The sequence below is a fragment of the Numenius arquata genome, chromosome 9, assembly GCF_964106895.1.
Source record: "Numenius arquata chromosome 9, bNumArq3.hap1.1, whole genome shotgun sequence".
NCBI classification, from domain to species: domain Eukaryota; kingdom Metazoa; phylum Chordata; class Aves; order Charadriiformes; family Scolopacidae; genus Numenius; species Numenius arquata.
In genome coordinates this window covers 9688948-9713899 of record NC_133584.1, presented here as the reverse complement: position 1 = coordinate 9713899, position 24952 = coordinate 9688948, and the positions used below count along the sequence as shown (strand labels likewise).

The window sequence follows — 24952 nt, the reverse complement described above, 5'->3', positions numbered from 1 at the left end:
AGCAGACATAGCAGGGTTGATGGCTACATCAGACAGCAGTCAGTCACTGCTTCATGCTGTACTGGGGAAGGTGTGAAATTAACCTTGTGTTCACCGAGGGTAGGAGGTGGCACATAAATTTTTAAAGGGAGTGAGGAACAAAGAACAATGCCCCTTAGAACAATTTTACAATGCCCCTTAGTTGTAACTAATCCTGTAAACATTTCTGAACATGCAAGCTCTGTGTATCTGGAGTAAGTAACCTTTTTCCTTTCAGACCTAAACGGGAGTAGGTGCATCCATGCTGTCAACAGTACAGACAACAGCAGCAATTACTGATGTAGTTATCTTTTCTCTCTGTCTCTTTCCCCTTTGCTCCTTTTGTCCTCTTTATCTGCTTTCCTCTTCCTCTTTGCTCCTTTTGTCCACTTTATCTGCTTTACCCTCCTTCCTTACTTACAGGGGCTATATCAAAATGAATGAGAGGTGTTGAAAAGAATAGCCTGACCTAGCCAGCTATATACCTGCAGTTCTTGAGGTATGTCCTTCAATAGGAAAAAAACACTGTAGCGTTACCTGCCATGGTAATTTGTTCCAATTATCTTCATTTCACTTCAGGACATACCTCAGTGAATGTAGCCAAGTGAGACCTGACTGGGGTTTTCTGTGAAGTTCAGAGATGTATATAGCAAACCTCAAATGTTAATGTACCTGTGTGACCTACAGCTGTTGTGCTCATACATGAAATACAGAAACACCTTGTTTTGCATACATGAAATGTAGACAATAGTTTGTTGTGGATTTTTATTTTTGTTATGCTACATTTCTTTGTCTATCTTCTGCTTTTTTGGGGAAGAGGCTGTGCAGCAGTTCAGGCCACGTGTTCTGCTTTTCTGTCTCCTCCCGCTGGGAAGCTTTGAGACACAAGGCATTTATTTCAGTCCTGTATCCTTTAGGAGCCTTTAGTCTATATTTTCTGGAGTCATATTTACATCCCTTCAAAGAGAACAAGTTCTTCAGATGCCTTTTAAATGGAAAGTCTTTAATGTTACCAAAAATGTTTTCAAGCCTGAGGGATTTTTTTTTTTCATTTGAATATTAGAGGCCCATTCTTTCAGAGGAAGCCTAAATAAATAGACTTAAGATATGGTTGTACTACCAAGTCATGCTTTTGCTGTATTTATTTTAAATTGCCTTTTATCAATTATTATCTATTCTTTAAATTGCTTTTTAGAGCCCATTAGATTATTTTTGCTATCATAATGTATTGTCACTGCAGAAAAATATATTTGTTTGCTATATGCCTTGATTAAACGTCAATGGCATGCATTTATACGCATCCCATCTTTCAGAACACATTCACGCGATGGATCTGTGTGCATCTTTTTTCTAAAGAAAACGTGTCATACAGACTGATTTGAAATAAAATATTTTTCAATAGATCTTCTTTCAAGCTTGAAAATCTGACTGCATACATGTGTACAAACTGCACTGTGCATCTGATCTCTTGAGTGTTTACTGTCCATCAGGATTCAAACATCTGCTTACCTTGATGTCATGGAAATGAACCACAGTATGGTTTCAGATGCCATTCAGAAACACTGGTAAATGCCACCCCAGCCTCTAAATGTGGTGTAGTTACTCTATGTCAAAGCCAAAATTGTTTCTTAATCCTTTTTTATTTTTTTTTTATTCTCTGAAATGTGTTTGGGTCATGGTAAGATGATATTCTCTCCCTTCCCTTAGAAGGGAGAAGCTAGAAGCAAAGTACCTTTCTTTGTCCCATTTATTTCTGACTATGCTAATGACTTTGTTACCAAACTGGAAGAAGTGCACGAGGGTCCTCATGCACAAACAAAACTCCTCTGAAACAATAATAATAATCAGAGAGCTTGTATATTTTCCTTAAGTAAATCCTTTCTTTGTGAGCACAGCTGGGAGAAGTACAATGAGACTGAAGATTGGAAATGTAATTGCTGGGCAAGGGCCAAAATGCCCTTTTTAGGCAACTTTCTGCACATTGTTAGCCACACAGTAGGTAGATTTGCTGCCAGAGTTTGGCTGTTGTATGTACACATTCTCTAGGTTCCTGAGGCAGCAGGCAGGCAATTTAACATTATTTTAAGCATCATCTTTGCATATCTTCTTGCACAGCAGCATTCACCATGTGAGTAATAATGTAGAATGTTGTAGCTGTTACCTGGCTGCTGCTGTATCTCTCATCAGAGCCCTTCAGCTTTTTAGGTAGGTAAGAAGATGGAGAGACTACTGATATGTACATTAGACTTCCTTTCCTTGTATGTATAATCGCCCTGTAGGTTTTCTGTGGTGTTGATAAATCTTCTTTGCACTGCATAAACCTTTCAGCTAAAGCAGATTGTTTTGTTTTGTTCAAAGAAATCCAAGACTTACAATTTCATTATTAAAATCTCAGTTCTTTGAAGAAGACTTTTTAGAAGGGCAAGAATGCACAGTCTGAGAACAGTGAGTCTCAAGATATCCAAGAGAAATTGCACTTGATCAAAAGCTTACCTTAGTAACACCAGCAGAATTCACTGGACTTAAACTCTTTAATAAATCTTATGAACAAAGGTCCTCAGCAGAATGTTTTGCTTTTTTTTTTTTTTTTTTTCCCCCCCCAGTATGGCTTCTCTCAGTTGGCAGTTGGGAATATTCAGGAAAAGTATTCCTGCCTTCAGTCTGCCTATGGTCACCGTTGCCTTTATATCTGGTCACGGAAGAGCAGGGTCTCTCTAGAGCACATAGGTCAGACCATCTAAGTGAACTCCTCCTGTAGACTGTCAGTTACAAGACCCTCTCTGTGTTTGTAGAGCCATGGGCTTTCTAAATAATCAGATCTGCAGTGTTGCATTTAAAGTATGTATGTGTCCTTTGATTTGAGACTGCTTAGAGAAGTTAGTTGCAAATAACTAATGAAATACATGCAAATATTAACATGAGTTATATTGAGAACAAAGTAATATTACCTTTGCTGATAGTACTACGCCTGGAAGGTAGCACTGATGACAAATGTGACTTGGTGAAGCTTGTGACAAAAGGGGTCATGAAAATTATTCGATTTTTTCCCTTGTATATACATATAAAAACTCCAGCAGATTATCAGCGAATGAAGCCTAGAGAGGTAGAAGATGTCTAAAAGCTTGAATAGGTTTCTACATCAGAGATGAAAATTTCCAATGGAACAAGTATGTGGATTTCAAAGTCTTAAGAGTCCATTAAAAGTTTGCTTTGTATGTCAGCCAGCTGATGGAAGTTACAGTGGCCACTCTTTAAGTGGTAGGGTGATAAAATAGAGAAGTTGTTTGTGGGAGGTGAGGGAATGTCCTGGAGGTCTGCCTGTCTGGTCACTAATCACTAAAGGGGATAGTGGCTGCCACCCCCCCCTTGTCTGCTCTGCCTCCTGGCTTCTCTCCCTGCTGCAGATAGCTCAGCTTCTCATGTGCCTCTCCTAACTTCATGTTTTAAAAGTAACCAAGGTATCACTGCTGATACAGGACTAAAGCCTGAATTTTGCAAAGGGGTTTGCTTTTCTGCAGATGCTTGGGTAAGCAGAGCTCTGTTGCCCAAGAACAAGTAAATAACTTGCCAGCTTCTGTTTAAAAAAAGCAAAAGCAAATACTGGCTGGTCAACAGTGGTGTGACTGATAGGAAGCTTCCAGCTGGACTACAGAAACAGACATGGTTTTTTGTAATTAAAAAAACCCACAAACAAACCTCTTAGGAGTATGAATGGGGAGTGATCGCAGTCAGTGTTATGTTTTTATCTTCAAACTCTCTGCAGTTGCATTTTAAAAAGTCTATACTAAGACTTTTCAAAAGTCTTTTTTTTCTAGTATTAGATCACTTATTTCTAAGTAAATGATGCAACTATCATGGAAGTGAATATTTATGTTATAATCTGCAGTTTATATCCAATAACTTTTCTTTGTGCCCCTCCTCCGCACTTTCCTTTTTAAAAAAAAAACCACAAAAGAAATAAAACCTAGTCAATAGTAAGTCTTTTCTTTCCTCGCTCCACTTTGCAGGCGATATTTGAAGTGATATCTTCTGAGCATTCTTATTTGCTGAGCTTGGAGATTCTGATCCGGATGTTTAAAAATTCCAGGGAATTGAGCCTCACAATGACCAAAACGGAGAGCCATCACCTTTTTTCCAATATCTCAGATGTCTATGAAGCAAGTAAAAAGTAAGTGTAAAAATACAAAAACTTCTTTATTTTTTTTAAATTATACTTGAGGGTGATTACTAGTAGTGAAGATATCTTTCAAGCAAGTAATGAAATGCAGTATACAAAATAGTATCTTTACTGTTACCACAAAATGAAGGAAAAGCTGCAAGGTGGCAACTTCAGCAAAAATTTAGGCCTGACAATTTAAGAATGAGAAGTCAAACGTTGCACTTGTTAATATGCAGTCTTAGGATTTTATAGGCTGTAAATAAATTAGAATGCAATTTGATTCTCTGTGCTTTGAGAGCACCAACATATACGTGCTCTGCAGCACTAAAGATCATCTAATATAATGCAAACAGCTAAGGTTTGATTTTGCTAACTATAGAGTCTGTCTGTGATATGAGTAGGCCCCTGTTTATTTGGATTGTATTTTCCTTATATAACTTATAGGCAACTCCTTGAACTGTAGAGCTTTGATTAGTGCTATCTGTGATATATGATGGTACTACTCAGGCTATGCCTTATGTAAATTCTTGTTTTCTGCGGTGTCTTGCTTGTATTTGTAATAATCTTAGGTTTTCTTGCCAGAATACTCTCTATTCTTAAAGTTAAACAGTTGTTTAGTTTTCTGGCTGTACTCATTTAGTAAGGAGAGCTTGCAGGTAGGCAGAACTGGAGACATCTGGTTACTATTTCAATAATTGTATGAACATAAAAAGCAAGTTTCTTGTTGGAATCTCAGGTAACCATTTTAGAGCGCCTACCGCTTCTTCCAAAACTGTCATGTTACTTTGAAGATGGAAAATAGTAATTACGGTGAACATGCACGTGAGTTTGACCAACTCATTTTGACACTGTTTGAGCTCACATTTAATAGGATAGGCATTGGTGTTAGTTTCTGTGAAAATTAGCATGGAAGGAAAGAACATGGTGTATTTTAGTAGAAATTAACATTCTTCAAATCTAAACAGTTCCTAAGCAAAATGTTGATACCTAGTCTTTACAATCTGTCAAATTAAACTCTCTGCCTTTATTAAACTGTTAAAAACTGAGCAAGAGTTTCATACTTGCCCTTAAGAACTGACTCTTGCCAGTGTTTTCCTTAATCAGTTGAATCACTGTTTACTTTCTACTGAGTACTCAATGTGCCGCATACTGTGTGACTATGGTATCTTTTACGTAAACAGCATAGGCTTTTTACTGTTTATGAACAGTGCTGTGTGCACCATGGCACCTGGCACCAGAGACTTGTATTTCTTTTAAGAAGATGATTTGCTGTGCCTTTTTTTTTTTTTTTTTTGTTATTGACTTTGTACTGAAGGAACTTCAGTATACAAGAAAAACAGATACACTACAAATAGTGCCTAATGAAAAGAAAATGTTGGCAGATCTTATACGATACAAGTGCTGAAAAGTCTGTTTTACGATTGCTGATAATTACTGCCAGCATTATTTAATATGGGATGTGTATGTGCGCTCAGTGTACTTCAGGGTTATGAATACTGTGTTTCAAAAAGTTAATTTAATGAGGGTTTGCTTTGTTATAATTTGTTTCTTATCCTAGCCTGGATAATAGCAGTATCAGCAGGTGGATTTCTGTGGTCTGCATAACTAAAAAATAAAAATGTCTCTGCTTCTTTTGTTATACTTTATTTCCAGTTTGAAATCAAGCACAATGGCTAAAGGATGCAGATGGCCTAGTTAAGATACCGATTGATCTTAACGGTAGCACTGTAGGAGTTTAAATGTATCTCTCTTTACCTGTGAAACAGAAAAATATTAACCTCATTTCAGAAATGGGGCTAATGGTTGGATAAGGAATCTGTCAGACTAGGAATATTTCTGGAGTCAGTTCTTCCCTACCTTTCACACCCCACCCCCACCTCACCCCCCCTTCTTTTGTCCCCTTTGTTTCTTGTAGAAATTCCGATGTTCTGAATTCTTTAGTATTAAACCTGGATTTACCTTTCTGGCAACTTTCAAATTTCATGGTCCCAGTCATGGTAACATCCCTTCTTGGCTTCTATTTCTTTGAAGCCCCGCAAAGTCTGTGGAATTTTACATCTCTGATGCAGCAGTTTCATTTTATGTCTTCTAAAGTTTATGCAGTAATAAGATTTTGTTTCATGGAGTATATGTGTGAGAGAGTCCAATCTATTGTGTCAAGTACAAACTGAATTTAGGAGCAATATAGTAGGTGTAGATTTGGACTTATTTGGCATACCCTTGTTTCTCCATCCCGCTGTTCCATTTGGTTCTCTCTCTTTCTTATAGTTGAGGTCTTTTGCTAGAAGTTGGGTATTTCCTGAATCCACAGCCACCACAGGAATGAAAGTTGTAGCACAGCAGTGTTGTCAGGGAGTGCAGGTTATCAAAGTCCTAATTTTCAAGAAATAGTACTTTTTAAAGGTGTCTCCTTACATGAAATGTGAATTGTAAAGGTGAAGTATCACGAGCACATGTTTTGCGAGTCAAATGTTGATGTCACAGAACCATCATGTGTTGAGAGCTAGTTGCCATCTTTTTTAGGTACCTTAATAGAAATCAAAGATTTAATTAACCTGCAGACTTTGCCTCTGCTTTGTATTGTTTCTGTAAGAGACAGCTGACCATTCTAGTATAGCTTTGTGAATAGCTGTGTGTTTGGTGTTTTTCCCTGTGTTGGATAAGCCTTCCAAATCCACTTTTAAATTTCTTGCTTAAAATATTTAAAGCAGAGATGGGGGTGGGGAGAGCAATATTTTTAGGGGAATTCTTACAACCCTTTTGATTAATAGTCTTCAAAGGAAGTGGGAGGGGGGAAAAAAAAAAGAATGAATGGAAAAATACCACATTAGCCTAAAATTATGATTTTATTCTTTCTTGTCTGGAAAGTCTAATGGTTTAATAACTTGTTTTTTATAACTTGGAGTAAAAACAAAATTTGTAACTAATTTTTCAACTTAAATGAAAACATATTTTGTTTCCTGAGTTATGCAATACTGTTAAACTCTAACAAAACTTTGTGCTGGCTTTCTACAACCTCAGTTGTGTAAATAATGAAAGTGATTTTAAAACAGAAGCCTCTTTCTCGGTATCTCCAAACTATTGCTTCCCATTTTCAAGGTCTTTCAAGGTAGCAAAATCCATCCTTTTGTTATAAAATTGTAATGAAATTGAACATCTGTCCCATTATGCTATATTTTATGCTGCATTTTAAGCAGCATTTCTTTTACTTAAAAATAGAAAATCCGAGTGTAGTTATCAGTGGGTTTGGTTGCTCAGACAAAAGTTTCGTGAGCTAAAGAACGTGAACTGGTAAAAAATACTATCTTTAGTCAAAAATTGCTTAAAGCTGACATCTGGGAACTTTGACTTAGAACATGTTTAATGGAAACCCTCCAGAAACACCGAGATAGGCTTCTAATGCATGACAAGGCCATTTCTGATAGAACAAAGCTGCCTTTGTTAGAAGCAGAATACAGACAGCAAAGACCGTCTCTGCTTTTGGGAGCTCATTGGAATGTCTCTAACAAAGAAGAGTTGATCTGAATAATTTGTGCAGCATACAATGTGTTTGTTTATGAAAATGTCTTGTAAGGTGCCTTCAGAAAGCTTAAGTCTTTTATGGTGTATTTGCCTATATGTGTAATCACGGGAGTTCATAACTGATAATAGACAAAATCACACAAATTGCAGCCCGAGTCAGTGAGAGCTGCTACATTGAGATGTGAGCTGACGGGGATCCACAGGCCAGCTTATTCAGAAATAAAAGCTTGTGTAGTCTGAGAATACTGTACAATCAATCTCATGAGTCAGAAGAACTCTCTCCAGTCTCAATATGTGGTGCAAAAGAGGTCAGTTTCCCAAGAGTCCATCTTGGGAAAGAGGAGTTACAGGGGAATTAATGAAGTATCTTGGAGAACAATTGGTCTGACAGGCCAAAACAGCAAATTTATAGGAGAAAGGAAAGCTTTTGCATTTTGTTTCTCTCTCTGCTGTTAGGCCAGCAAAAGGCAAAAAGCTTATGGAATATCAGGGGGTTAGCATTAGCAGAAAAGGATGTAAACAAAAAATACTTTCATAGGTTGTGACTGCTTTTAAGCTCTGTGTCTTGATTTTGGCAGAGAAGCCCGTGTGGGTTTGTGAGGCAAGTTAACATCTTGTCTGAGTATCTTAATTTAATTTTACATGCGTGAATGTATATTAAGAACCGGGTAAGCTTTCTTGCAGCACTTTTTGGTAAATAAGGTTTATGAGGTTTCACCTCTTTCCAACATCCTGTAAGTGAGGCAGCTTCATCTTTTTCTATAGGAAAATATATATGTGTATTGAATCAGTTAACTAGGCATAAAAACCGTTACTGTTAAAGAATGCAGAGTTCTGTTGCTTAGTTTCTTTAGAAGACTGAAAAAAACCACCCACCCCAAACCCCGCATATAATAAAAAAAGTAAAAATAAAAATTTAAATACTGTGAGTAGACCCTGAGTGATTCAGGTGAATTGTAATACAAGAGAATTATTCATAAGTTACAGATCACTGATTTGATTTCCAGGTAAGACGGTGATACAAGTCGCTAACATTCTTTTTCCTATTTGGTCTAGACTGATGGTCTTAGTCTGTGTTGTGTATTTTATCACAGTTCTTGCCGTTAGCAGTTTTTGAGGAAAGCTGAGTAATGTCTTGAGGGCATCCAGCTGAGCATGGTTAACCCTGTTGAATAAGTGACACTGGGGCGTGATCTGGGGGAGAATTTCTCTGCTCTTTCGAAGAAAGTTGTTCATACTGGAAGTTTCGAAGCGGATGAGTGGCTTCCTTATCGGTAGGGCTGAGTGATTATGTTGGAAATGGTGGACAGAGAAACAGGAACAAGAGGGAGAGAAATCTTCCCAAATGATCTGGAAGCAGGATGTGAGGCACCTGTGGCTCTGCAGAAGCTGGGGCCTTGCCCTGGCCGACAGCAGGTGCTGGTGATCTGCAGTGATCATACGTGGTGATTGGGTTTTCAACGTGCTGCAGAGCTGGTAAATCTACCATTTGCAGTTTTTGCCTTTCTCCCAGCCTTGCTGCATAATCTACTTCTACTGCTGCTGGGGCCTTTTTTGATTGTCAGGAGATGCCAAGGATTCTGGAGCACCTATTGTAGAGCAGTGAGTCCAAAATACAATTATTTTTTTTTTTCCTTTATATTTTAGGTGCCTGCAGAACACATTTATGGGTTTGCATCATATCGGTGACTTGGGACAGTGCATTTATCCTTGTGTTTCCTTGAATTGCTTCCTTCATGGCTTGTTCTGACACCAGGGCTCATTGCTGAACTCTTTGGCTTTAATATCTAGGAATTATTTGTTTATGGAGTTCTTGTGGCAGCTGAAAAAACTCTCTGGGTTCTCTGCACTGTTTCTTTGCAAATGCCTAGCAGCATTGGTAAACAATAACTTTAAAATAATATGCAGTTGGTATTTGCATTCCTGAACCAGTGATTGGTCTTTTGTAATTTAGTTTCCTTATTGGAGACAAGATTAGATGTCTGACTTCAATACCAAGGAACAACAAATCTGAACAGAATTGTACTTCCCTCGGCTTTCTTGGGTGAACAAAACTTTAAGAGAAAGAATGCTGTTTGGTTTGGTTGTGTTTTTTTTTTAAATGAACTTAGAAATGTTTATACATATATATGCATTGTCTTATACTTAATTTAGGTAACACCTAGCAATTACCTATACAAAAAGTGTTCTTGAAGAAGAACACTGAAGAAAATAACTAGTGTTCCAGAAAATAAAATAAGCCTTTAGCTTCAAATTATTCACTTAAACATATTTAAGAGAATACCCCAAACTCACAGATTTCCACCTGTCATCTTCACGGTGTGTTTTCATGTTATGTAAATAGACTAAACGGTGTTCAGCTGCTGCTTGGCGTAGGAAGGACACAACAGGAAGATAATTGGGCAGTGACTCTGCCATGGTGACTGGAGAGCACTGTCTGCTCAACTGTGTGTGAGCCTGTTCTTCCCACTGCTGCTGCACTATCCTCCTTGGTAACCTGGACTTTGATCCCTGAGCTTTCCTCACCCGTAGCTCTGACGTGTCACCCGCAGTCACAGTGGTGACTGAAGCAGGGAGGCACTTTTTGGCTGCTACCTATGGAAAAGTTTCTCCACCCAAGATAATTACTGTTGATAGTGAGCTGTGATGGTGTTGCTAATGGGGATGGGTTTAACTCCTAAAATAGTTTCTGAGAACAGTCAGTGTTTTAATATAATAGTGATTTAGAGTAGTAAAGAGAAGTGTTTTTCAGTGTGTTCCCTTCTGTCCTGTGTGAAGTCCTGTTCAAGATGCCCATTGCGTTCTCCGTTTCAGATGCCCCTCTGAAGGAATGCCAGCTCATCGTAAAGAAAACCGAATCTATTAGCAATTTGCTTGTCTCTGGCTTGTGTGATCCTCTGTGAAATTAGATGTAGCCCATGTTAGGTTTCACAGTCTCCGCTCAGGCCTCTTTATCTTTGCCTTCACACCTGCTTAGAGGTGTTCTAAAAGATCACTTTTGGAGAGGCCATCTGAGAATCTTCACTAACGATGCGTATGGCACAATGTTGGTGGAGGGCATTTGCAGCTCTGTATCTATTATCAATTAATTTAGCCTGAGCCTGAAGTCAGTTATTAAAACCAGAAAGGACTAGAAGCCAGAATAAACTTGCCTTGCGTTGTCAGTCTAACAGATTGTTCAGTATCTTCAAGAAACAGCAACATAAGCATAAAACTTAAACTGTCTTTATGGTTCTTTTTTTCCAGTGCTGGATATATGAAATTTAAATACTAGTTGCATAAAATCTGTATTTGTTCAGAAAAATCTTCTGTATCCCAGGGGTCGTTTGCAGTGTTGTTTAAATGCTGGCCATGTAACTATGTTTTTGTTTAGCATCCAGCTTCCATGGTGTTTTACCCAACAGATCTTGAAATGCTTGTCAAGCTTTGCATAGACATATTTTAAAGGGATTAAACTAGTATTAGCTGGCGCAGTCTTTCAAGGAGACCTTCAGATCACGTGAATCATTGCATTTACTTCTATTGGTAATTAAAAAAGACACTATGTAGCTGGATTTTGTTTAAAAATCTATATGTGTATAAAAAATCAAGGCAACTGATTTGCCAATGTTTTCTAGGTCCCTAGAGCTGCCATCTCATGCTTTGCTCAGAGCAGACCCTGCAGGGGGTTGTTTCTGACAGATTACGTGGTGAAGTGGTACATAAAGTATCTTGTTTGGGTTTCAGGGTTTTTTATTTGGCAGTGTAGATGTACCCTCCATTTATCAGATCTTTTTACCACGTAATCAAAACGTAAATGACCACCAGTTGCCAAGATCAAGAGTAATGGGTGAAGGTCCTCTCATTACAAACTGCAATGCTGACCAAAGGATAGAGAGAACTCATTCTTTTGATGAGCTTTACTCAAGAGTTTCCTAGAACAAATCAGGGTGTTTTTCACTGCATTCTTACCCCCCCCAACTTCCCTGAAATAATGTAATTTCAATTTTCTTAAGCATTTGCATGCCAGGGGAGGACAAAAATTAAAGAACAGTCCTGCTTAGCCCTCCTTTGGGGTAGGGTTGATTAAACCTCTGGTGTAGGGTTGAGTTCCCCAGTAAAACCAAGGCACGGGCTGCACCTTTAACCACTTGGCTGTTTTCTGTGTTACTCGCTGGTGTCCTCTTCAGGCCTACTGTCTCTGGTTCTTCTTTTTTCTTCTCCACAAAACATGATTCTACTTCCTCACCTCACTTGAACTGGACTGACGGCAAATGTCAGGGAATAGAGAGTGGCAATGTGTATGTTCCTCGGAAAAGGTTCAGTCAAAGAAATGGCAAAGCACCCGAGGCTGTGGGAAGTCAGTTACGGTTGCTGTGTCATCTCAACTGCATGATTGTAGCTGTGCATTTCTATTGATTTTTACTGTGGTTGCTGAAGCTTGACGAAATTACAGTGTTTGTCAGATGAAAAATAGTTCAGTTTCTATTTTAAATTTACAAAAACAGTATTCTTGAATAGTGTCCTTTACAGTCTTACTGTATTTTATCTCTCTCTGTTGAGAATTCTGGTATTTTTTTCTTGTCTATCTATGCTTGTATTCAAAAGTTCATCTGCACTCTGTCCTCTCGGTATTCTTTGTGTGTTGTTTTGCTGCCAAAATTATATTGACAAAATAATTATCTTTGTGTCCTTTTCTGAAAAATTTGACTCTGAAGCTCTGTACTGTCAATTTATCTTCCCAGTGGAAATTCAGCACAGACGGTATGTAACTCCGTGTCCCAGATTCTTACAAGGGGAGACTCACTGTCAGGTCTTCTTGGAACTTTTCCTCTTGTAATTACTTTACTTTTCAAAACTCTTCTGCCAGTCCTTGGTCTAGGACTCGTTACTGGCTTCTTGGAGCCACTGGCTTTTCTTCTGTGGCCTAACCTCTGTGTAAAGAGTTATTTATGTGAATATTTGTGTTTAAGTACAATAGAACAAAAGTACTTAAAAATTTTAAAGCCTTCCAGCTGTAACCCAAAAACTATTTATCCAGTAGGTGTTTACATGTCCTTTCTGCAGAACACCACCAACACAGTCATCTGAAACTTAGTGCTCACATGGATCCTCTCAAGCAATCATGCTTTGCCGTTGGGTCTTGCAGGGCTTATTCTAGTAGTAGCTTACGAATCTTTCACCGATTATTCAGATTTAGTGTTGCTGTAGGAAGCACAGAGGAGGAAGACTGTATTTATCTGCATATTTTTTTGGTAGTAAAGTTCAAGTTATTTGAACTTGCATCTCTGCTTTCCTCGTAGAGGGGCTGCTAAGGAATGAAGAAGCGGCCTTTCTTGGTTGAGACTGAGTGATAAGTCTTCAAGAGGTCAGTCTGGTTTCAGAGAACTTCTACTTCCCTTCTTGCATAAAAAGAATGTGTAGCTTTGAAAAGGCACCAAGTTGTTAGTAAGTCTAGAAATATCTGTGTTTAGTAGGGCTGTCACAGAGGGAGGATATATGTATGTTCCTTTGGCTCCTCTCATGTATCAATGGGTCAATGTGCTTTGTTTAAATGAGATTTTAAAGCTATAGGATCTTTTGTTGGTGCTCAAATTCATGAGGTGCAAGCTTGCATTGCACATGGATGCGTTACATTGCAGTGCCCACATTACTTTGGACAACTGTGAGGTTGGTCTGTGCAGTGTTTGTACCCAGAGAATCTTGCCTGCAGATGTGTGGTATTTGCTGTCCTCCGTGTCACACTGTGACTTCTACTATGGATGTGGCAGTATCAATATGAAGATCATGTAGACAGATGATTATTTGTACATTCTATAGGAAAAGCAGCTTTACGTGCAGCAGTATCAAAACCTGCAACTTTGTCCCTACCTTTAAGCATGCGCAATAATTTGCTGCCCTGGATAACTTCTCCTGGAGGTGTGTAGAACAGAGGCTGAAGTTCCTCCAACGGCACAAAGAGAAGTCCAATAGCACTTGAAGCTGTGCTGTGTCGCCTCTCACAGCGCTGTGTCCTCCTGCCCCTTGGCCTTTCCCATGACAGGCATCGCCGCTCTGCCTCCCAAGCAGGGCTGTAAAACAGCGTAATGTGGTGATTCGTACACTTGCACTTTGAACCTGCTTTCCTTCCCTTCAGGAATTTAGGCGGTTGCCAACTTGGCACAGGTGCCCTTGTGGGAAAGATTAACCTGGGAGTGTTTGCAGTCTCCCTCTGGCTTGGGGCTGCCGGGAGGTGTGTGGTACCCACGTGGTGCCCGCTGGGCTCTGAGAGGGAGGGGCAGAAGCCTGGTGGGGGAGTTTGTCATTTGAAACGAAATGACAAAATCCAGATTTTCTCTGGGGAGTTTCCTGGGCACTCTGTAAATCACTGTTATTTCTAGGCTGTGGTGGAGGGTTTCCTGGCTGCTGTGCTTCCCTCAAGACTAAGCAATGCTTAATTTATGTTTTTGTATGGTTTGTATTTTTATAGTAACAAAAATTTCTTCCTACATACCAAGATTGATTAGTTGTCTTGCACATAGTAAGGACATCAGTATTTGCTAGTGCTGACACTGGGTTATGGTGAAGCTGGGGGCTGCAGGTTTGTAGAGCCTGAGACAGGTTATGCGTCCTGTTGTTCTCTTCCATTCTCCAAGGCCTTCGCTTGCTGTGGTTGTTGGTTTGGCTGTTCTGGCAAGTGTGTTGTATGGAAATAGCCTCATCCCTGTTGTCAGAAAGTTTCACAAAATGATTTATAAATTCTTTGTTTGTGACACGCAAGAGATTGTTTTGTTGTGTGACAAATGACTATGCAGGTAGCTTTTTAGACTCCGAGAGCCAGGTAAGCACCCTGCTTCTTCACACTAGTATAAACAGCATTACTTTGTTCAGCATGGGAAAGGTTTTAAAAACGAAGACTCGTGTTCTGATGTCTTCATAATTTATCACAAAGATTTACATTTCTAGTGCCACAGAGTGTTCTTTGTGGATTCATTTGTCAGTGGGTATTAATTGGTTGAATCAAGATTTGTTTTTCTGAAATGCATACCATTGAACGAGATGCTATGAGCACTTACCCTCTATCTCAAGAATCTCACTGTAACAGAATATATTGACAGGGTTGCCATGGCCTTTTTATTGTTCTGGGTTTCTGCCAGAAGACTAGAAATACTTGGAAAGGCAAGTGGCTTTTTTGGCCATTAGTACAGTTCCTTGCAGATAGGCCTGCTGACAGTTGGTCCAGTTTGTTGCAGAGTGAAGGAATAGGCTGCCAGGGATGTTTTGGCTTTTTTTTTTTTTACTTGTTTGACTTCCTAGTGATTCAGTGAATATTGCCTAATGAAAGGTATTTTTATAGACTATTAATGTTGCAGTGTTTGATGTTATAAATATATGTATATGTATGTGGTGTTTTCCATTATTTAGACTGTGGTAACTCCTGTAACAAACTGATTAATTTCAAACACCTGTGGATGCAGTCCTTACATTAATCACCCTCTTTTTAACAAAGGAATGGCTGATAAGTTCTGATTCAGTGTAAAAATTTATGAAAATAAAGCTGCAATTTTTACCATTTTAAATTCTGTTCCCTCTCTTCCCCCTGCCCCCCTCCCCCCCCCAAAAAAAAAACCCAAACCCCCAAAAACACAACAACCCCACTATAGATTGTGATGCAGATGTTAAGCTTCTGTTCCTGATGAGCATATCCAGATTTGGAGAGGCTACTCAGAAATTTTTATTACTTTTATCCAAAGTTATCTGAAATTGGTCATTGCTTTTCCAGTTCCCTTATCTCTAAGAGGAAGAAGCTAAATTGTACTTGCTTCCACTCCAGTGGCTTTTTTGTGTTACTGGATAGTAATGTGTCAGCAGCAACATCCCTATGAAGCTCAATCTGCATTATAATCTTATAATCTTCTTCATGCCAGACATATAGGTCATTATAACTTCAAAAACATTAAGCAAGAATAATAGTAATGAACTTGAAGTGATCTACAACCTCGACCGCAGTTCACTTGCACATACAGAATGGCTTTGCTGCTGACAAACTGCTGTTTTCAGTGACTGTGGCATCTGGCAGAGTGGGACAATAGGAAAGTGGGACAGTAGGAAAAAAAAGTCAGATAAACGTTTGAGAACCTTGATTCTATGATCGCTGCGTAACCTGTACACGAGACCATAACGTTATTACAACATCTGTCCTTCCCACCAGCCTGGCAGTGCTGTTACGTGTATTCTGTCATTTTGCAAACAGAATAAAATGATCTCTTAGTAACTTCATGAGAATTTTTTTTTCCTCTTGGGCGCTGATCACCCTGGTCTGGTGACCTCTGGTGTTCCATGTTTACTTCACTTTCTGACAGATCTTCCGCCAAGTCTGCTCTTTCCCAGTCTCACTCACCAGAAAGGCTCTGATACCACTTTTATTCTATAGTTACCCGTGACGTAGATTTTTTGAAGGACCTTTCTGTATATTTCTGTATATTCCTCTTATGTGCTGTCATTTGATTCTACATGCTTTTTGCTCCTGGATAATAACTGATTCTGTAAAATAATTGTTTTTCTAACTAATGTGGCTTACTTAGTTTAAATCTTTTATCTGCCTAATTAGAATATTTTTAATGCAGTGTGGTCTAGTTCTGGAATATCCAGATACTGAGATACAGTGTTCATGAGACTGTAAGTCCTGCTCAGTTAGTCTTTATCTAGGTGTGAAGGGAGACTAAACGTTGAGAGGAAACGTTGACCAAAATGGTTAATCTTTGGGCATTTATTTTGTGTATTTTTTCATGGCATCTGTTAAAGTAGAACTTCTATTGATGTTGATGGGAATTTTGCAATTGGAAATGAGATGTGTTTTAGACCCTATAAAGGTGAATTGTGTGGAATAGTTTGTAACACTGTGCATGTACCACTGCGCATTTGTGTTTATACAGCTGAATTAACTAGACTTTTTGAGAAAATTGTGGAAATCAGTCATTGATTAAAGCAGTGCCAAGGAGGAGGGAAAAATAGTGTAAGAAAATTGCCTGAGCAAGTATTAGGACATTGTACCTGGTAATTACCAGCTTGTTAATGAGCTGCCTGAAGATACAGGAAGATCCTTAACAAGAGCCACCAACTTTGAGGGAACCTTTGTCGTAAAGACAGGGCAAACTCCAGTGTCGATGAGATCTCTGGTGTTCCCAGATACCGTGCTATAAAAAGAAAGAAGCAGGAAGTGAATTAAACCTGCATTTCTACATTTGGCACGGAGCCCTTAGGGGAATTGTAGAGTATTGCAAATTGGATGTTTCTTTTAAACAACATAAGATGAGGGAAATCAAATGCTGTCTTATGATGCTGTTTGACTTTCACTTAATTGGATCTAACTTAAACCAGAAAAGTTCTGGATTTAACAGAAACAAATGCTTTAAATAAATCCTTCTGGTATTAAGCAAAAAAAAGCCAGTCACACAGCACAACTAATTTGTAGTTGGTTAAATTGAATGTAAACACTGGGTCACTCAGTACTGATCTTTATGACAGAATCTGCCCTAAAATTTTAAGTAAAAGATTTTTTTATTATGTGTCTGGTTCACTTATCGTATAGAGTAATTAGCAGATTGGATGCAAAAAAAGACAACCTTTGATTCAAACTCTGCTGCGTGATTTCCAAAGGCAATAATTCTTACAGTGCATGTTGTGGGGAGTGGGACCCGGGTGTGCTGCTTCTCTCTGCCCCTCTCTTTTTTTCTTTTTTAATCTTCTATCATCTAGGATTTTTACTGTCCCTTACAGTGACTGTGACTGATGATGTAATTGATGAAGCATCAGATAAATTCTAAAAGTGGAAGTTCTAGCCCAGCGTGGTCAAACACCTTGTCAGTGTGCCATAACATACAGCAGGAAGAAATGTTGTATTTCCTAATTTCCTGAGCAAAGTAAATTGGCAGCGCGCTGAGAAGTTCTCCCAACCATAAACATGTCTGAGTAGAGTAGAAACGAGTTCCAGTCGTCTGCAGTTCATGGTGGTCAACGGCTGAAATCTGACTGTTGTTGTTCGTGAGAAATCGTAGACTCTGTGACTTGGAGACATGTTTTTTTTCTTTTTTTTTTTTTTTTCTGTTCTCTTTTTGGACCCTAGTGAAATTTCAGGCCGCTGTTAACTACATTATTTGTCCATGTATTGTATGAGGCCTCCTTAGTGTCCTTTGCCAGCTTGTGCTGCTTGGTACTAAAAACCAAGTACAAAGCGTAATGTAAGTCAGTGACAACTTGAAATATTTTGTGCATTGAAATAAGATGGATGGAGGACAGAAGGATGGTGGAGGACAGAAGGATGGTGGAGGACTCTGCCTTCTGAAAGTGGCAAGGTTATTAAAAATACTGCTGCACCACTTAAAAGGGAAGAGTAAGAAGAAAACTGCACTGTAGTAAACAGCATTACATCTATTTGTAGGCAGTGTCCTGGTTTTCATTAAATGACAATACTGATAAACATCAGTCGGTTCGGTCTGCAGTTAATATTTCAGAACTTTAAAAAAACAAACAAAAAATCCAAAACCAAAATAGAAAACCTCCACTTGATTCTTCTGGGCCGTGTGATTGACCAAGTGAGAATCTGGCAACCCCTCAGTTCAGGCAGCAGCTTCTAAGCACACCTGAAAAAAAGTTAATTTTAGTTAACCCGTGTTGTTAAACACTTGTAGGATAAGCTTCTGTTCATCCTCTTCTCTTCTTGGGTGTTTAAGGGTTGTTTGTGAAACAAACTATGGACAACATTGGTGACACCCTTACAAAAATGAAATGCTACAAGGTGACAGATTTTTGAAGAGCCAGTATTAGTAATGAGAAAATGTAATAAAGGGGTAAAATAAAATAAAACATGTTTCAAAATATTTTAGCTTGATCTGAGATCGTGTGTTCCAAGTATTTCCTTAATTTTTTTGTGCTGTACAAGAATATTTTATTAGCTGGTTTACTGTGGGGAGTTAAGGATTGTTCTAGTGAACTGTCTTTTATAAAGGCTGCAGGCAAGACTAGTATTGGAGAGATTTTCAGCAGCTTCTAGATTTCAAAGGATTGCCGTGATGTCGGAGTGTCAGTGTAGGTATTTCTAATGACCTGCAATAAATCTACTGCCGATCTGTGTGAGCTTTTACACCCCAAACAGTAAAATATTTCTAATGAGCATTGTGGAAATAAAGGCTTTTGTTTTCTGGTAAAACTAGTAGTGCAGGGAAGGCTGGAAAGCTTTCAGAGGCCAAAGGGACTCAGATGTGGAACGGAGGATGAACAGTAGGGAAGTTCTTGGAACAGGCATGTTGAAGGGAAAACCTCAGCTCAGGATTTTGGTTTCTGTTCCCATTTTCACTCTTTCCAATCTGTGTTTGGTTTTAATGGTAGATTGAAGTATGTGGTACATGAGCACCTTGTCCAGCTCAACCTGCTATGTATCTTTCTGGTCTTAGTTTAGCAGTTCACATGTACTTTTATTTCATTGGACATTTCTGGTATTGTACTTCCTTTATTACAAGAGGAAATGTGTTAATGTTGTGTTTGAAGTTTCATTTCTTTTTCAACCCTGTTTCTGGAAATTCTAGTCTAACCAGATCAGTAATGCTGTTTCGGTTTTGGCAGCTAGAGAACGGGAAGTAACTTTGCCAGGATTGCTTCTGCTGAGCTCTGCCAGGTGACACCGCCACCCTGGGGCTTGTATCCCGTAAAGATTTCCCTCACTGTTCTGCCCAAGGAGAGGTGATCTCACCCTTTCACAAACCATTTGTTGTCATTAGTTTATAAAAGTCATGGGTTGTGTCAGGGGAAGTGTAAAATGTTGCAAGAGAAAGTCTGCTATTTTTTTGTAAAAATGAGTAATTTCTTTTTTTTCCCCCACAGGTTCTTTGAAGAACTTGAAGCAAGACATCAGAACAACATCTTTATTGATGATATTAGTGATATAGTCGAAAAGCATAGTTCTTCAACGTTTGATCCGTATGTAAAGTACTGCACCAATGAAGTCTATCAGCAGCGAACACTACAGAAGTTACTGTAAGAACTAATTTTAAAATATGATTGCAAAATCACTCTCTCTGTAGTAAGAGTGAGTAGTAGGCTGTGGTATTTGGTGCAAAACCCATGGCTTCCGATTAAACATGTACTGACATGCTTAGCTCTCCTTAATGTACAAGTTCCTTTGAAGTAATTGAGAGTGAAAACATGCCTGGCTGCATAGTCCAATGCCATTTGTGGTCATGTGTGACATTCCCTTTCCCTGATAAGTACAGTTTAATTGGTGTCAGAGACACACTTCCCTTGTATGTTCCATACGAGTCTGTTTGCACTCACCTTCCTGTATGGGAGAACTTGAGGTTTCTGAATGTCAATACTGGTTTGGCATATCTAAGTAAATAAGCTGAAGGCTTAGTCGATATGACTACTTCAAACCACATTTTTCTGTTAATAAAATAATGATTTATTTAAAATCTAGCAACTTTCACAATTCTTTGCTAAAACATACCATTTAATTCTCTCCTCGTTTTTTTCCCCACCAGAGCCACAAATCCAGCATTTAAAGAGGTGTTATCACGGATCGAGTCCCATGAAGATTGTCGGAATTTACCGATGATCTCTTTCCTCATTCTTCCCATGCAGAGAGTTACTCGTCTTCCCTTACTGATGGATGTGAGAACACAGTTGTTACTCTATTTTTCCTTGATGCGTGTTGTTTTAATATTACTATTCTTTGATACTCAATTCCTAGTTCATTCCAGTCTCTTCATATCTTATTACTTATACCAGGCTCAGGGCTGTAGGTACTGGCCTATTGATTATGAAGTATTGTAATTCCTCTGTTTGGGTGCTGCAGCTCTCTTCCTTCCCATGTGCTTTTTTGTTTTAATAATATAATACTGTTATGTATATTTTTCCGTGGTACACATCACTGTGTAGCCTGAAGAGCCTTTTCTGTTAATCCTTTGGAAATAATTACCTTCCACAAGGAGGTCAGATGCAATAAGAAAATTGTACCAGATTATTCTAAGTACAATTATACATAAATAGGTATTTCAGCTTCCAGGAAAAGCTTAACATGGTACTTGAAATAGGAAGAACCTGGTTACGTACGGCTGCAATGGGATTTTATTGTGGTTTGTAAAAAGTTAGAGACAAGACAGCAGAAACGTTCCCTTTCCTGGAAGGACACGGCCTGTCTCTTCCACTGTGCTGCCGTGGATGGAGGTTGGCCAAGAGGTGCAAAACATCACTTTGCTCCAAAAAGCTTTTAAGGGAGGCATTCCCTAATGTCAGGAAACACTCTGAAGTCATACAGTTTATCCCAGTCCACAGCTGTGACTTCACCTCTTTGATGTTAATTAATATGTATGTAAAATTCTGTATTTGTTACAATCTTTGCTACTTAGTCCTGTGAAGTAACCGGCATTTTATTTCAGACGATTTGTCAGAAAACTCCTAAGGATTCACCAAAATATGAGAACTGCAAGAGAGCTCTGAAAGAAGTGAGCAAGGTATGTTCTTAAAAGTTTAACATGGATGAGGAATTTTTCCTGCTTTGACTGTTTTCCTTCCTAAATTGCACTGTGTGCTTTTGGCATTTCAAAAATTCACTGTGAGAAATTGATGGTTTTGGTTTTTGTTACTCACTTGAGAATTAATTTTCATTTTCATTACTCATTTTGTTGACCTGTTTCATTGTGTAGTTGGACAAATTTATCCTATTTGCTGCCAGTCGTTGCAGCAGAAAGCCGTGTGACGGGCCATACGTATAAAACCAAAACACTGTCCTGACAGTAGAGACAAGAAAGTCTGATTCTTCTAAGCAAACTGAAACATTGTTTCTGCTTTTATTGTAAAAGTTAAGCAGATCACCTTCTGTCGGCTGTTCAAAATTGTTCTCCTGTAGTCATGCTTTTTTGCAAAGAATCAGTGGTGGAAGAAGAGCACAGTCCATTTCCATGCATGGATTGTGAATTTTTACAGCACTTGGATGATAAATTCTGGTTCCTTCCATTTGAACCTTAGCAATCAGATGACCTTTTTTTCTTTTAAAAAAAAAAAAAAAATAGGTGGTCAGCTGCAATGAAACTTTTTTCTAGGATACTGTTTGCCTTAGTTTAACAAGGTGGTACAATAATGTTTGTGTTGGGGCTTTCTTCTATGAGTGAGTCGGGGTGCGTGGTAGACACGGCAGCTCCTGGCGCTGATCTGTCAGGCTGGGAGGTTGTTTCTTTTGAGCTGATCATTAACTTGGATCAGAGAACTATAACCAGAAGTCAGAACTTCTGGCTGAACCTTTGTACCATCTGGACTCCCCTGAAGAATAAATAATTAGTGTAGTGGGATCATTCAGATGGAGGAGGATCTCAGGAGGTCATTCATCCAGTCCAGCCTTAAAGCAGAATTGCTGTCAGCTCAGACCTGCTCTCTAGGGCGGGTCTCGAAAACATGATGTCTGTGACCCAGCGTGATATCCTCCCTCAGAAGTGCATTTTATAAAGGACCAAAGTTTGCATTGTAAGTCCTGAAGCACATTAAACCTGTTAAATAAATGTCTCGTTTCTAGCTGGTGCGTTTATGCAACGAAGGTGCTCGGAAGATGGAAAGGACAGAAATGATGTACACGATTAACTCCCAACTGGAATTTAAAATCAAGGTACGATGGTGATATTTCTGACCATAAATCATTTACCATATAAATAGTTTTGACTATATCTTAAGTTGTGATAGGTTCATTGCCAGCACAAATGAAGTAAGTAAGTGTAGGCTGTAATATTGACAGGACTTTGCAGTCAAGGAAGACAAGTTCATATTCTGGGCAGCTGAAGACCTGGAAACTCAGTCATTGAGGACTGTTGCATCTAACTCAGCGGGTTAAGCTTCAGGTGGAAGCTTTTCAGGAAGAGTATTGGGATATATATTTTTTGAAAACAATTAATTAGCATTAATTCTGAAGAATGAGGTATGTCCAGGCTCTGGGTTTACCCACAAAGTGGATGAAACACTCCCTGTCGGGGTGACAGTACCTGGTAATACCAGTCACGGTACAGTTTTATGCTGGTTTGTCGTTCATAACAATGTGTGTGATGGTCTTGTCCCAGTTCACACACAGAATGACACATTGCCTCTGTGCCCATCCTTCTTCTCATTCATTGCCTCAAGGCTTGTCAGAGCTTGAATTGCTTCTTTTTTGTCTCTTTCCTCCTCACATAAAACAGAAGCAGAGGAATGCACATCTCTGTAGGAGAATCGTTGCAGTTCTCTGGCAGTGGAGGCCATGGCACTGAACGTGTGACACAGCCGTGTCACCTGCCTGATTGACAAATCTGTTGAAATCTCTTGCAGATTGGGAACTTTTTGGATGGATGAAAGCGATGTTTTGGGGGGAGGTACTGCACTGCAAAGCAGTTCTGTTTCTCACTTCAGCACGTTGCCTGGCAGCGTGTGAACAAGTTCTGACTCTCTGCTGTGAACTGCAGATCTGAAGCTTTGCTTAGATTTCTAACTGCAGCTGAGGAACAAATTGTGTGTTTCTTTAGAGTGAACTGGTATTTGCAACTGTTTGATGCAGTAAACCGTGGAACTTTAATAGCATCTTCATATCACACCGTAGTTCTTACAAAGAAATGATGTATTATAGCAGGATAAAACTTAGTTATTTTTTATTTTAAGGGTTATTTTAGAATAGATTTTTTTAATATATATTGAATTAAGTAATCTTTGCTGTAAAGACAAAGTTGCCATGAAGATCATTGCCAACTGCTGCTGCTTGATGATGAGATGTTCTCACGTACGTGATAGGAAAAGCGTGCCGAAGTAAATACTTCTAGTAAAAATAGTATTTGACTATCTGGATTGACAGTAGTGTGAAATAAAAGAAAAAACAGGTCTATTTCCAGTCACCTTAGGACGTGTTTCGTGGAATTACAGTCTATTTCTACCAGATTCTAATAGTCCACTGTAAAAACTGTCAGTTTGAGGAGTCAGTCATCCTTTTTGTGGGGGATGGCCGAGCCTGCGAGTGCTGCCCGCTCAGTGCTGTGAAACGCCTGGGCCCCACCTGAAATCCTGGGAACCCTGGAGTTCCCCAGCTTTGCCTGCGGTGGCACTTCAGGCAGCGTCAGACGCGCAACCAAAATTGTGTGAGACCTGCCTGGAAAAGCAACCTGGGCAACAGCCAGCTCCAGGGGAGGGGAAATTGCTTAAGCAAAACCACACCTTCATTAACACAGTTCACTTTAATAATACCAAGTTTTTGTTTGGCTGGTACAGGAAGTATTAACCCTCAAGTAATTTTAAAAAGTCTTAGGATACTGACATATTCCAAATTTTTTCTTTCAAGTACTGAAAATACAATTCAGGCTGTTATTAAAAAAACCCTCTGTAGTCAGTCTTTTGGGTAGGAAAAAATAGCAGCCACAGTCACAGTCAGTAAGGGTTTTACTGTACTTCCAAGGTATGGCTTCAAGTATATTTACTTTTTTCTATTCAATGTTTGTTAAAATACCATTTCTATAAATAATGTCTCACACCATTACATAATGAGCTTTGTTTTGTGAGAAGATTTTTTTATCATAACACATGTAGCAAGTAGAGGTTCATGGTTTTAAAGATGCGGTTCTTTAAAGGATCTTGGTCAGTCTTTGAGAAAATGCCATCTCCAGAAAGATGTTTCTCAACTTCTCTGAAGTATCCCTATTTTCAAACTGACTAAAAACTGAGAATCATAATAATATTTATTTATAACAACAGCAACAATAAACGAAACATCTCTTAATGAGTGACATCACTATATTTGCTAACAATGACGGATAATAGTCTCGAGTCTTTGGATAGTCTAAGAGAGTGGTTTGGGTGGCCTGAAGTCCTTGGGTTTCGCTTTGTGGTTTCACTCATAGTTTTCAAATCTACAGAAGTACTCAACGGTGTCCAAGTGCTTAAATGGTTTGTAGTCTCTTACATCCCCCGTGGGGAGAGGATGCCTGCCATTGATCCTGGTTCTGCAGATGCGAGAGCCCTGAGCAGTTCTTCCCTGTACACACTATCACCAGCAGCGAGTAACAGCAACTTTCTGTATTCTGTTTTTCTGTCATTTTTATGCGAGATTTTTTTTTTTTCTCCTTTGTGCATCTTAAATATAACCACTTTGTGGCTTAGACCTTATCTGTGGTTTGAGAGCTCACCAGCTGGTGTATAAAAGACTGCTTTGGCCAAGTTTCAATACATTTTAAGTTCTGACGGCTTGTTCTATATAGAAAGGAGATAGTCTATGTGATGTACTCTTTTGGCAATTAAGGA

At 39.0% G+C, this 24952-nt stretch overlaps 1 protein-coding gene across 1 annotated transcript in view; it reads left to right on the top strand.

Moving 5' to 3' along the window:
• ARHGEF26 (Rho guanine nucleotide exchange factor 26) overlaps positions 1-24952 on the top strand; it is a 52661-nt gene that overhangs the window by 10023 nt on the left and 17686 nt on the right. The window contains exons 5-9 of the mRNA XM_074153374.1: positions 4026-4186; positions 19538-19690; positions 20194-20323; positions 21091-21165; positions 22221-22310. Of these exons, the coding sequence (XP_074009475.1) occupies positions 4026-4186; positions 19538-19690; positions 20194-20323; positions 21091-21165; positions 22221-22310 (609 nt within the window). The remainder of the gene's footprint in view (positions 1-4025; positions 4187-19537; positions 19691-20193; positions 20324-21090; positions 21166-22220; positions 22311-24952) is intronic.